Here is a 14,891-nt window from a genome sequence, read left to right on the forward strand (position 1 = left end):
ATCCTCGTCCATTGACAGAGTCGTAGAACATTCTAAAACATTCAGCCCGCTCTCCTGTAGGTAAGTTGCCAACCCAGAATAGTCACAGGGTGTGTCATCGCTGTATAAATCTAAGTAAAATTTCCTAAATTGCTCCAAAATATCTGTAGGTTGGGAATAAGTCAATCCATCCTCCCCAGTAATGCTCTTAATTAACGTATGGGCCCTAGAATCCGCGAGTTGATAGGCTAACACCTGTCCGATCCTCTCTCCATATTCGTACTGTCGCAGTCTTAATTTATGGTATTGACTAGCAATTTTCTCCTTCATCTTGCGAGTGGTTTTTGCTCTCCCTATTACAAGTTGCTGATAAATATCAGCTTCTCGGGGGTCGCTTTTTAATATTGCTGAAGTATGACGCTGTTCTAACTCCAAGCACTCCCTTCTCCCGGCTTCTGCAAGCCGTGCTCTAACCTTGTTTTGGCGAAATAAATACTGTTGGGTAATACCCCGAATGTATGCCTTAAGACAATCCCAAACCATAGATCAAGGAGCAGTAAGGGCATTAGTATCTATAAATTCCACAATCTGGCCTTGCATATATTGAATGAAATCAAAGTTTTAAAGTAGAATTTTAGGAAATGTGAAACCCCTCGCCACAAACAGTGTTTGGGATCCTAAGAATACTGAGACTAACAAAGGGTTGTGGTCTGACGTAATTTTTTGACAAACCTCAATGCTAGAACTTGCTAGCCTAGATATGTTGACAAACACCATATCTATCCTAGAGTATTGGCGGTGTGGTTGTGAAAAGTATGTAAAACCGTTAGCTAGTGGGTAGGTTACCCGCCATAAATCAGCCAGTTGATGTCTGCGCAGAAGATCTTTGATAGCCGCTCGGGTTGATACCATTCTTACCCGACCTAACACATTTGAAGAGTCTAGTTTCTGATCTAAGACGCAATTGAAATCTCCCATTAGAAAAAGTTCACCATCCCAGCCCAGCAGCTCTGTGTTTAAAAAGGAAATATCCGTAGGGCAATCACTATTTGGGCCATAAACCACACAAATTGTAGTTTTATGCCCAAGAACCAGAAGTTGCGCAATAACCCATCTCCCCCTTTTATCACTAAGTGAGCGTAATAAAGTATATTTAGTGGTTCGTGCTTGCAAAAGCGCAACCCCTCGTATTGAAACCGTCTGCGAAGTACAAATTATCAACTCAAATCCCATTTGCTTAAAAAAGTTACGATCCTTAAAAGCCAAATGAGTCTCTGTTAAGGCAACAATTTGTGGTTGATATGCTTTAAGTTCCTCGGAAACTAGTCGACGTTTAATAGATGAATTCAGCCCAGCCACATTCCAGCACATTATGCGAACTCTGGACATTTTCTGAATAGAATTAGTCTTATCCGCCATCCTTCCATTCCGAAATCTTGAAGCATAATTCCACTATATATTTTAACACTCCTTTGGCTTATTTTCATTTCCCCCCCCTACCCCACCCCCTACCCCACCCTCCTACCCCTACCTGGACCCACCCCCCCAAAACCCTGTATCTATGAAAAGGAATCACCCCTAAACCCAGCTGTCAAAAAGACAGCAACTCACCCAGGCACACCCCCCACATGGGAGAAGCCCCCCCCTCCTCCAACCAACCGTATCTCTAAATACGTGGAAAAAAAAACAGTGCAATACTACACCCACCCTGCCTTGCTAGATAAATCACAAAATAAGTCAGAGTACATTAGTTATCAAGTTCCCAAGAGCATAACGTAGTATATAATTAAGCAAACAGATACAAAGCAACTGCTAACGCCATTAGAGACTCCCCCAATCATTTCTTGGGTATTTGTTGCCATCTCGATAAACCAATCTTTGCCTCTTGTTCATTAAAGAAAATATGTGAGCGCCCATCCTTGATCACTTTGAGCCGGGCAGGATCTTGCAAAAATACAGATGCACCGACAGCCTTAAAAGGATCCATAAGCTGCCGTAGCTGCCACCTTCTATCCATAGTTTGTTTGCAAAGATCTGAACGAACAAAAATAGATAGTGAATCAAACTGTACTGGGGTCATAGGTCGAGCTTTGAAAAAAATAGCCTGTCTCAATAGAAAATTCCCAATACACACCAGAAATGGGCGAGGAAATTTAGAAGATCGAGAGGGGTTAGCTGTTAAGGGGAGCCGATGCGCTCTTTGGATTTGTGAGTCCATATCCCAATCAGCAAGAACTGGGAATATCTTGGAAAAAAGATTAACGATAAAACCCCTAGCATCAGCGCCCTCTCTTCCTTCAGGTACCTGGCTTCCAAGCTGGTTTGAAGCACTTGCATTTCTTTCATTTGGGACTGGAGAGTATTTGTGTCCTGGGCCAAAGCTTTGACACTTCAGTCGAGACTGTGTCCGATCGGGTCTCCAATGCAGTGTGCACTCCTTTCTAGCGGTCATTAGGTCCTTTAGAGAGCAGGAGGGTCTGCTGGATGCCTCCTGCTATTCCAGGGGCAGACGCTCCTGGGGGTCCCAAGGAACTCCGCGCCTTTCTGGAGCTTGAATTTGTAAAGTTGTGTTTGGTGTGCGGCCTTCATATTCTTTTCCCATGTCATGGTATTGGGCGGCTACATTTGGGTGGATTGTTCAGTTCCTTGCGGCTACTGAGGGAACAACTGCCACCAGCCAGGGGTTTTCTGAGTTACTTAGGGAACCACTGCCAACAGCCAGGGGTTTTCTGAGTTCCCTGCAGCCTGTCAGTTTATCCCTGTCGTTTTTCAATATGCCCTTGATACCCAATGTGACTAATCCATCTCTCCTTTTGCATTTACCTCAGTCTTATCGAGCATTTAGTGCTGGTTAATATTTGGGGGGTTACTTTACCGCCCAGACTGCTACTTCGCCCCCAACTGATCGCTTCTTCACCGTTACTTGCTCAGATTACTTTCCAGCTTGCCACGGCGCTGTCTTATGGGGCTACCTCGGGGGTATCCTTATTTCAGTGCGGCAGTGCCCATTATTGCTATAGGGTTTCTACCTCAGATCTGAGGCCTGTGGCAGTCTGGCATTATTCTCCTTCGCTGGTCTCCTAGCCCCGCCCCTCATCCCCTTCTTACTTGTTGTAGCATCGGAATGACGCCCTTTCTCCTATGGTGTCCCGACAAGCACTCACGCCACAATCGGGTGTCCGCTGTAGCTCATAGACACCCCCCAGGGGTCTGCCCACTGCTGTTTGGCACCTTTCTTGCGGCACGGTCGTTGGCTCCCTCCGCTCTGCCGCTACGTGAGACCGAGGCTCCACTGGGGCAATTAGGCCGCAGTCGCGTCTTTCCGCCCGGCTCGAGGAGATCTTCAGATCGTTGGCCCCTGCAGCTGGACTGGTCGCTTCGCTACACTTTCCTGCCCTCTGTCACAGGTCCAGTGCCGATTCTTGCTGGATTTTGGGGGAAATTAGGGAGTCGAGTGTCAGAGCGGCTACAAGAAGTGGCCATCTTCTTTCGCAGTCAAACCACTTTCCTAGCGTCTAATTATTAATTTATCAAGCTGCTTATCTCATTGATCATCCATCCATGCAAGCGTATAGCAAAGGGGCACACTAGCTGAACGCACAAAATGGCTGCCAGCCACATGGCCATGCCACAACAAGAAGCAATAACCAAGGGGGAAAAAAGGGAAGGCATGCAGGTCTGTGGTAAAAGCACACCGACTGCCTTCACAAAATGGCCGCCAGCCACATGGCCAGGCCACCACAAAAGAAGCAATAAGCCAAGAGGAACAAAAGGAAGAAATGTAGGCCTATGGCAACAGCACACTGACTACCTTCACAAAATAGTCGCCAGCCACATGGTCACATCACAACAACAACAAGCAGGAGGACTAGAAAACAATGAACACAAGCAGGCCTAAGGAGGACACAGACTTTGCCAAATGGCCCCCGCCACATGGCCCTGGGGAACCATGGCAAATGCATTGCTGGCCTACTTGCAACCACACTCACACACTGGCCAGACAAATGAGGAATGCTTGAATGCAACACTGCCAAAAACAACAATCCACAGGGCTAAAACGGATTGCAAGTTACGTCCACACTTATCCAGCAAAGGCATTAATTAATTTAACACATGAAAAAAAAAAGTGAAATACCACAAAAAACATATTTTGTATTTTAATCCAATGCCATCAATGGCCAAAATGATGCTTAAATTAAACAGACACCACAGAAACAGTTGTTTCATGCACCCATGAGTAGCTCTGGGTCTATTCGCTAGAAAATCCATTGGCAGACTAGGCCACATAGTGAATTAATTCAAATCAGTATTGCAAATTTATTAAAAACATGGAGAAAATGTAGTGAGCTGTGCTACATTGTTGCTGGATAAAAGAAGAAAAAATTGCATGCAAAACAACAACCAGCAAGAACACATAGCCACCACAAAGAAGCTATGCAGGTCTATAGCAGAAGCACTCTAGCTGCCCCACAAAATGGCCACATGCCACATGGCCAGGCCACAAGAAGAAGCAATAATAAGCTTACAAATTGAAGACAATGTAGGCCTATGGCAAAAACAGACTGGCTGTCTTCACGTGGGCAGGCCACCACAACAAGAAGCAATAAGTCAAGAGGAACAAAGGGAAGACATGCAGGCCTATGGTACAAAAAGCACACTGACTGCCTTCACAAAATGGCCACTAGCCACATGGTCACAACAACAAGCAGGAAGGCCTGGAAAACAAGGAACACAAGGAGACCTAAGAACACAGACTTTACAAAATGGCCCCTGGCCACATGGGGAGCTAAGGCAAATGCAAGGGCCTACTATTATAACCACACCCACACACTGGCCAGAAAAAGGAGGCATGCTAAACAACACATCTCATCAAAAAAAGTGAAATACCACAAACAAATTAATTTCATATTTCAATCCAATGCTATCCACGCCCTAAATGATGTTAATTTAACAGACACCACAGAAACAGTTGTTTCATGCACCCATGAGTAGCTCTGGGCCTACTGGCTGAGAAACGCCTATTGGCAGATTACTGAGCTACATAGTGAATTAAATCAATAGTGCAGATTGATTTCAAAAGCAAAACATGGATAAAATGTACAAAATGCCAACTAGGCTTCTACTGAAACTACAAGCCACCCACCACAATAAATTTTAATCAATCAATGAAAAGTAAAAATAAATATAGGTGCATGGCCCCAATCAAACAAACAATACCAGTTTTCCAACACACTTGTGAAATCTCAAATTCAAAGTCCTCAAATCCAATGATATATGCAGCAGACACAAAGAATGATCCTTCCAGCTCCAAATCCAAATGGAAAAAAGAAAAAGGACTCCTTGCACAAAAAACTATAGCATTTCGAGAAGGATTTGATGCTGCTCGGGGAAAGAACCTTCACCAGATTGAGGTCAGGGTAGATCATGTGCATTCGGGATCACATTCTTCAGAAAACTTCCACTGAAGTCCACCAGCACACTCGAGTGATGCATTTCGGTTGCACCAACACAAAACAACTCTGCTCTGTTGCGGAGTTTTTTGGCAACTCTGTGTTCTACGCGGAACACGGAGTTGCCAAAACTCCATAGACTGCGTGAGCGGAGAGTAATTTTACACACAGGGTTAATCATCACACTCCAGACGCTGTGCCTCATTTCAGGGAGGTACGCTGAACCCTACTGTGGGTAGCTTGGGCCTGGATTGTCTGGTGCCACTCGTATTATCGTGCACCAGACATTGTGCCTTATTTAGAGGGAGGTATGGCGAAATCGACGTTTGGTTCATTGTGACCAGATTGCCTGGTGTTACTCATACCATTGCACACCAGATGTTGTGTCTCATTTACAGGAAGGTACGGCACATCCTAGTCTTTTAGTTCATTGTGACTGGCTTGTCTGGTGCAACTTGGATCAACACAAACCAGATGTTGTGTATCACTTCCCACAGGATGCGAGGATAGCTGCACCCTCCCATTCACCAAGTGTTCCAGCAGCAAATCAACTGCTCTCTCCTCACCCAGCCTGATGACTACATGTGACCAAGTGATGGGCCTGGGTGATGAGCGTAAGTTACTGGGCTGAGGAACCTTTCTGAGAGTGATTGGAAGCGGATCCAGGGACTACATGACCCCCCTGTGCTTCGCTGAACTGAGTTGGTGCCAGAAGGCAAATTTAGGGACTGGTTGATTGAACTGAGACAGCCTCTAACCATTTCTGCTCTGCAAAAAGTGGGTTAACTTCCCGAGTGGTGGCCAACCCCCCCATTTGTCGACTGTTGTGAGGGTTACCTGATCGTTACTACAGATTGAGTCAACTAACCTCTAGAGGAGGCTGGACAGTGTCAGTTATGGGGTAAATAAACCCTATCTCTACTCCTTCTCCTCAAAAAACCTGTTCTGCTGGGGAAAGAACAGGAAGGGGCTCCTCGGAAGTAAGAGGAAAGGTGTCCGAGGTGAACTGCACCAGCTGCACCGACACTGTCTGGCTTCTATGCGGTGATGCCATCCGGCATCGATGTGACAATGCCTCATTGTCGGAGAGGAGTGACAGCGTAGATTCTACTGGTGGCACCGGTGTCGTCATCGAAAGCAGATGATTAGGCACTAGCATCACCGTGGGAGTCCCGAAGGGCTGTGCATTGGAGTTGACACAGATTTGACTATGGATCCAAAATGCCTAACTGAAACTGAGCGTGACTCCACCAGTGTGGATTCAGTGAAGGCATCTCTGACTTCCTTGGGGCTGAAAAATGCACCAGAGGGAGGTGGAGACCTACAGATAGCATGAAGAGAGGAATTATATTCCTGCATCTGGTCCAGAGTTGCCCCAGCTCCAGGGAAGAAAGGAAGACATGGGGTAGACTCTCACCCTGAGTCCTCAACTGGCGGTCAGGCAGGGGCGCTGGAGAAGCTGCAAAGTCAGGGAATGCCACAAATATGACTGCTTGCATCTCAACATCCCTTTGGATGTCGAGGTCAAAGGACTATCATAGGAAGGACTCCTGGAATGGGCTCTCTAGCATTCTCTGGAGCGAGAACGACACTGCGAATGATTCAAATCCTGCGTCAACCCCGCCACCAAGAGCTTCATGTGGCATTCCCGGAACGCCTTCACCTGTAGCACCATTGTTATATCAGTCAAGGTCCTGTTGGCTTTCTGGTAACAATGTAGGATGCAGAAGACTATCTGCTAAAAGATATTTTTATTTAGATTTTATTTAGATTAAGTCAACCTAATGAGCCATAGTTCACAAGTAAATGATGAGTCTTTCTAAGATCTCTAATTCAATCTATGAAAACTTTTAACATCCTCTTGACGTCAATGTTTGAAATGAGCTTTTAGCAAGAAAAGGAACAGTTCAGAAAAAAATGGGTCTAGTCCTGCTTTTGTTGGATAACCTAATCCAGAGTTATTCCACGGAAACGTGTCTGATAAAAAAAATAGTTTAAATTATGCTATCATTGCTATTTAATTTCATTACTGTACTTAAATACTATTTCACTCACTAAACTATTAACTGGCGGTACTTTATACAGAGTAATGGCAAGGTCATGACATTTAGGTATTGCTGGAATTATTGTCATAATTGATTAATCATAAATATTATTCTTACCAATGTTCATTTCGATTGCTCCCACAAAAACAGACGGATTCAGTTCTTCAATCTCTTGTTCTAAAGTAGCATAATACTGAATTTCAGATTTCATTTCTGGAAGTGTTGGATTACCAGCCATAAATTGCTGCATTAGAGAAATTGATATCTAGTTAAATATTCAATTTATTTCAATAGAACTGTACCAATATTCTTACAATCATTTGAATGCATATCAGATCTAATAACGCAAAGTGACATACTGAAAACACTATGGCTCGAATGATGGTGCAGAAAACACTCTTGAGTATAGGTCATAACCGCTGTCTGTCACATAATTGTACACCAATATGGGTAACATGGGTACCCATAGAAACAAAACTTGTGATTTATTTGTAGATGTTTAACACCACATTAGCGAAGGTGAATCACACTGCCTGTCAGTGCTGGGAGGAGTTTTTGAGAACACAAGCTGAGGCAACTTCATTACCTGATTGTTTTGTATCACCTTGTAGGACAGTGGGACTGGAACTACGAGACTCCATGCCAACTGCCAAATCGTGGGGCTCAGCCATCACAGCTAATTTTTCAACTATTTTTCAAATCACAAATTCGCGTAAAAAAAAGCGAAGGTCTGTTTTAGGTTTTATGAATGATAAATTGAACTTCATTTATGAAAAGGATGGGTGCACAGATGTTCTCCATGAACTATTGGACTATCAATCGCCTTTAACACAGCGGATCACAACATTCTGATACGCCAATTATAAATAGTAGCAAACTCCCTTCAAATAATATTTGTTCATGTCCTTTCTTCTAATCTGCTTTCAGCAAGTTTCATTTGGCCATTTCTTGTCAAATTAATATTTTTTCTAGATTTCTTTCCACAACACCGCAATCAAAAGTGGTTCCTGAGATTCCTGGCAAACCACTTAGCATTACATGAGTGAGGTGCATATTAGATAACGGTCAGTCATGTGGGACAGGAGTAGTTAGTGTAATCCAAACTTTCTTTCTTCATGAACAGACACACTCAAGAACACTATGAAGCGAAAAATATATTTTCAAGATTTTTCAAAATCTAATTCCTATCCTAGTGCACACAATATGATTAACCAAAAAAGAAACAAGGTAGACATTTGTCCATATGTAGAACAGAAAATATTGTAAAATGATGACACTACGAATGAAACTGGAGTAACCACTAACCTGAAGTTCCAGAGCAGCATGCTGCCCAGCGTAAAGCGGTACAATGCCTTGTCAACAGTAGTAAGCGTTATATAACTGCAATTACAAGGTCACCTATTCAGTTTCTCATCCTGCAGTAGGTAATAGTAATGCTACAGACTTAGGCAATGCCAGTCCAGATTGTGAAAGTCACTTGTCAGCGGCAAGATTTCTTTCAGGTTATTCTGCATGCGAACCACATCTGTTAATTTGCTGGTGCTATGAATAGTAGAATCCAAAGCTCCTCTTGAGCAGTCACTGTGCCACATAAATATACTGCATAAGCTTAGCCGTACACCATTTAAACTAATGTCACAAAAACACTGTGTCCAACAAACCCAATACCACAACAATATAAAAAAAACAGGGCTTTAATATTGTATTCATAAAACACCATGAGTGAATTACAAATCCATATAATATGTATATCACAATCTGAAAGTAGACACATTACCTACAGAAATTAAAACCATTAGTCATACATAAAGTATAAATAGGTGCATTAAAAAACACTCAATTTGGCACAAAGAAAACACATTTTAAAATACTGATTAAGAAAAGCAAAAAAAACATTTCAAACATGGAGAAACAAAAGAAGACAATTGTCTAGTTCATCAGATCGGATCGTTCAATCAATTATACATGATACATGATGTAGCACCAAGATCATCGTCTATTGTATCACGCTTTTGTATAGATTCAGTATGCTAGTAAATTCGACGCGTTTTGGTGGATCTCAGTCTTACACCACCTTTTTCATGATCACATAAATATTCTTGCACATAGAGAAAAATAAGAATGTTTTTTTAAAAACCTTTAAAAGAAATGTCACAGACATTGTTGTCCAATTCATACATTATTTAGCTCCATAACTGACCCGCTTTCAGCCTTCTGCTTGCCTCCTTATTTTCTTTGCTTCTGTGGGACCGGAGGGGCACCACAAGTTCCAGGACTCCTTGCAGCGCGCAGCCGCCTGCATCATTGCCCAGCGCCAGGAGGCCCTTTAAAATCGGGAGCGGTCTCCCACAGTGCGGACGCTCATGGGCGTGCCTGGGCTGGGCACTGGGCCAAGGGCAGGCCCGTATGAGCCCATCCGAGACTGGGCTGGGCCGCCTCTTTAACATCTGGACCCTGGGCACCAATGTATGAGGTACTGTGCAATTCATTTTCATTATTACTAGGGGGTGCCAAAATGAGCAAATGTAAGACCGTCAATTACCAGCGGGGACCGGGAGTTGTGGGGACACTTGATGCTTTTCTTCTGGGGGCTGAGTCAGCCCTCATTCACAAGATTGAGTTAACAGAGCGCCGGCTCTCGCTAGAGCCTCAGACTACCCAGAAACGGTCCGCACTCGCTGGGCACTCTTCGCAAAATAATTCTCAAGATACTCCCCCTCAAGCAGTACAGTTACAACATACGGGGGTCAGACTTTGACATTTCTACACCCCCGAGTTAGCAAGCAAGCAAAATATGACTACTAGGGGCCAGAAGGCCAAAACAAGAGACAGTAATAGTGAGCCGCCACCCAAAAAGAGAAAGGGTCGGGGGACTCAAACAAAAACAAAAATCCTCAAAGGTAACGAGAAGTGTAATTATAATTGGTGACAGAGACTGTGAACAGGGGCCCAGTTTAACGTTTATGTTTATGGATTTATAGAGCGCATAGCTGCCCAAGGGCTTCCCAGCGCTGAGAGAAATTGATTGAGGTAGATTAGGCGGTTACGGGAAGAGCCATGTTTTGAGCTTTTTTCTGAATGCCAATTCATCAGTTAACCTGCGCATTTCCCTGGGCAGGGAGTTCCATAATCTCGGGGCCAAATACGAGACGGATCTTCCTCCCCATCTGGCTCTCTTTATCCTGGTCTGTTTCAGAAGTAGATCTGTGGAGGATCTTAGGTGGCTACCTGGGATGTAGTGTGTGACAAGTTTTTTAATTAACGTTGGGCCTTTATTATTCATGGCTCTATGAGTGATGCAGAGTGATTGAACTCTATTCTAGCCTTTATTGGGAGCCAGTGTAGTGTACTCAGGATTGCCCTAGCGGACTGCTGTCTGGGGAAGCGGAGAAGTATCCTGGCTGCTGAGTTTTGTGCCACTTGTAATCAGTTTATGACGTATTTGGGTGCGCCAAGATACAAGGAATTGCCATAGTCCAGCTGAAACAGTACTAGGGCCTGTACCGCCGTTCTCCGTGAGGTTTCGGGAATAAGCGGTAGGATCTTCCATAGCATTCGCAGTGCTCCGAAGCATGACCCTGATATTTTTCTAGCTTGAGTATCCATGGACAAGTTTTTGTCCAGCCAAATTCTTTACCTCCGTCTTTGGTATCGGGGATCTCCCAGTTCTGGGGGTCACCTAATTGCGTTTCTTAAGACCTCCTTATTGCCCAGGAACATGAGCTCTGTTTTGCCTCCGTTTAGTTTTAGGCATCCATTGTTCATCCATTCTGCTACTTTCACCATGCAAAGTGCCAGGTTGTGGTGCCTCAATTGGGGGCCCTCCCTCACAGATAGTATCAACTGGGAGTCATTCGTGTATGACTCTATTGACAATCCCAGTTGCAGCACTATTTCTGCCATTGGTTGCATATACAGATTGAATAGGGTAGGGCTTAGTGGGGAGCCCTGTGGGACTCCACAAGACAGTCGGAGAATAATGCACCCCTTTCATTAGTTAGAAGGATCTGTTTTCTAGGAATTTGGTTATTCATTTTAGTGCGGAGCCTGTGATCCCGGCTTCCTTCAGCCTGCGTATCATTGTCTTATGGTTCACCGTATCAAAGGCGGTGATGAGGTCCAGGAGCAGAATAGCTGTTGTGCCTCCCTGGTCTAGGATTCCCTTCAATTCCTCTGTCGCCAACAACAGAGCTGATTCAGTGCTATGTTAGGGTCGAAAGCCCATTTGAGTGGCATGCAGTACCTGAATATCCCCTATGTATTGGGACAAAACCTGATTGACATGTTTTTCGGTTATTTTCCCTAGTAGTGGCAGGAGTGAGATAGGTCAGTAGATTTGATCTTAGTCAGGATGGCGGTCATATCTTCCTCACTTATAGCTGTAAATGTTCTAAACTCCTCCCTGTATTATTTTCCACGTCATCTATGTTGCTTGGTTGCATCTCTCCCTGATTTGGGCAGGTATTTCCTAGGAGGGAATTATATATAATTTCTACTTTGTTCTTAAAAAAGTTTGCCATCTTATTACATCGTTGAAGACAAATGAAACCACCAGACTACCTACAAGCTCGAACAAGGAGGACTTTTGGAAAAGGCTTGAGAATATGGTATCCCTTTTAATTGATCCACTGTCACAGAAACTATCTCAAATTGAAGACAGACTCACTAAATTGGAGGGGTTGGTTATAAATATTTGCCCAGTCTATCAGGACACATATCCTGGTTGAGAATCTGGTCTTCTGGTAAATCGGGGGCCAGGAATTGGGGTAAGACACTAACACACAGAACTCTCGAAGGTCTAACCCAAGACACTTTACAAACCCAAATCAGACCCTCATCTTCCATCAATAGTAACCCCTTACACGATTGTGCTGGCAAATGTTTCCCCCCTACCTTTCCATGCCCCTGAACACTGGACAACCCTGAGGAATAAGTCATTACACCTATTGAGCACTAGAACTGGTCTAACCAATCATCTCTTATAATATTGCATTAATAAGGCCCTCAGGTAACATCAATAGTGTCTCCTGTAACCTTGTTTTCTGGAACATTTCAGGTTTACGTTCTGAGCAAACTAACCCTATATGGTGTGACTTTATATTAAATTTTGATATAATGTGCTTTCAGGAAACCTGGTTAAAGGAAATAATGCATATTAATGGATTTAAAACCTTTCACACCCCAGCCGTTGAGGTGGTTTGTGGAAGGGCAAAGGGAGGGCTTTGCGCTTATATTTCCAACAGGTTGAATGTAACAGAAATAAAGATGCATACAGAAGAGACGTATTACCCGCTGATCAAAATCCATGTGGACAGGAAGCACCGTATTGCGTTGACAAATATTTACAATAATATTACCCTGAATCAAATTGGAGTTGTTGTGAAAAAAATGGGTAATGATTTGAATGGCTAAAGCCCGGGGACACAGACCGAATAGGCACGCATATGGGGCAGGACTCTTGATGTTAGTGTGACAAAAGAGCTACCCCACACTGCTGCGGTCCCCTGAGAAACAAACACTCTCCCGAACTGGGATGGAGTATGGCACACCTCTCAAGGCATAAGACAAGTGTTTCACAGTAAGGAGCAACTATCTGCCCTTACACATACAGCAATAGGGATTTTCCTTTTTGCAACATTTACCAGGGAAAACATTTTTGCCCTGAAGAAAGTCCGGGACCTGTTTAGGGCCCTCGTTCGGAATGAAACATGTTGGCAATAGGGTCATAGGACCATAATGCTCCTTGTGACCCACATAGTTTTTTGTATTTTTAATATCCCCTGAGGCTCCAATAATAAAGGGATACCGGGATCTGCAGGAGGATTTTTAATCTTTATACCCCCTGGCCATTTCTTCCTAAGTGCTCAGTGAAATATAGTTGAGCCCACCCTGACCTTTAGGAGTCAGGGTGAACCTGGTGATGAATCATGACACTACTAGAGTGTGTGAGGGTTATAATAACAAAAGGAATTGCTTCCTTTCCCACAATTTAGTGGGTGGTAGTCGATAGGTCTCTTTCATTTTTCCCATTTCATTGAGCTTTTAGAGTTCGTCTAGAAGCTTGTGGGGTACTTGTTGTGGTTAAAGATTTGAAATCATTGTACAATGGCAATGCCAAGGACATATTTTTAATTCTGGGAGGGGATTTTAATTGTACATTATGCTCAAATGCTGATGGTAAATTATGTGGGTTTGTAAACAAAGACGGGATTAGCAATACTCATTTTCGACACTCAAAATTGGGGGAATTGTATAACGAAGTGTTATTTGGCCTTGACTTGGAGTTTGCTACTGAGTAATGTGCTACGCCTGTTCCGATTAGCTACACTTTTAATGGTAGAGGTTTCCTCACCACTATATACTACACATTGCTGTCAAATAGTCATGCAATTAGACTTCAATCATTTACTACACATGACAAATCATTGGGATGAAACTGATCAGGTCTCACAAAATGTAACTATTAATAGGACAAATGGTTACTCTGTGATGTTCGATGGTGGACCCCCTAGAAATCACAAAACAAGTGATAACTAAGTGTACATTAGCTTTTGATGTCTGTCTGAGTAAAATAGCTTCACCTGATAGTGTCCCATCCTCATTTAAAAAAATGTAGGGAGCCATAAAGGAGGCCCTATTCGTACAGAACTGCAAAAAAAGGGAAACAACAAGGGTGGTTTGATTCGAAGTGCACAAGAGCATATGCCATAGGCCACTTTCACTGTTGGACTCCTTGATAAAAGTGGTAGGTCGAATTATCTTAGAACGACTACAGGAATGGGCCAAGGACAACAAGGTTTTATCTGACATCCAATATGGCTTCCATGAGCGCCTAGGGACTGTCGAATAGAGCCAAAATGTAACTATTATTAAAGGGAAGTATACACGGGTGAAGTAGGGTAGGCTGTTTTTAACTTTCGTGGATCTCACTGCAGCTTTTGACTGTGTCAGGCACATCAAGCTCTGGAAGATCCTCGGGAGTATGGGAGTGGAAATGCAAATTATCTACTTTCTCAGACGGATATACAGTGACGCAAAGGCAAGAGTGTGGTACGGTATCAACGGTGAGTGCTCTGCCCCGTTCCCGATAAGGAGGGGAGTTAGGCAAGACTGCGTGCTAGTCCCCTTTCTTTTTAACCTTTACATTAATGGCCTGGGCGGAACACTGATCAAAGACTGCCAATACCTCCCTCAAGTAGCTGGATGCCCAATACCTGCTCTTCTATATGCGGATGACGGAGTTCTGATGTCACGCACTCAAGTAGGACTGCAAAAGGTTTTAAGTAGCTTTTCAGCCTTTATGAGCAATCTTGGCCTTCGGGTGAACACCTCAAAAACCTTTATAATGAGGTGTGGTCATGGCAGTCAGAAGTGTAGGGAAATGTATATAGATGACCAGAAGATAGGGTTTACTAAG

General features: G+C 43.7%; 1 protein-coding gene across 1 annotated transcript in view; it reads right to left on the minus strand.

Annotated features, from left to right (window-relative positions):
• The window catches only part of DNAH8 (dynein axonemal heavy chain 8), a 13,985,216-nt gene that overhangs the window by 9,696,567 nt on the left and 4,273,758 nt on the right, over positions 1–14,891 (minus strand). The window contains exon 28 of the mRNA XM_085610239.1: positions 7,592–7,718. Within this exon, the coding sequence (XP_085466365.1) occupies positions 7,592–7,718 (127 nt within the window). The remainder of the gene's footprint in view (positions 1–7,591; positions 7,719–14,891) is intronic.

The sequence above is a fragment of the Triturus cristatus genome, chromosome 6, assembly GCF_964204655.1.
Source record: "Triturus cristatus chromosome 6, aTriCri1.1, whole genome shotgun sequence".
NCBI classification, from domain to species: domain Eukaryota; kingdom Metazoa; phylum Chordata; class Amphibia; order Caudata; family Salamandridae; genus Triturus; species Triturus cristatus.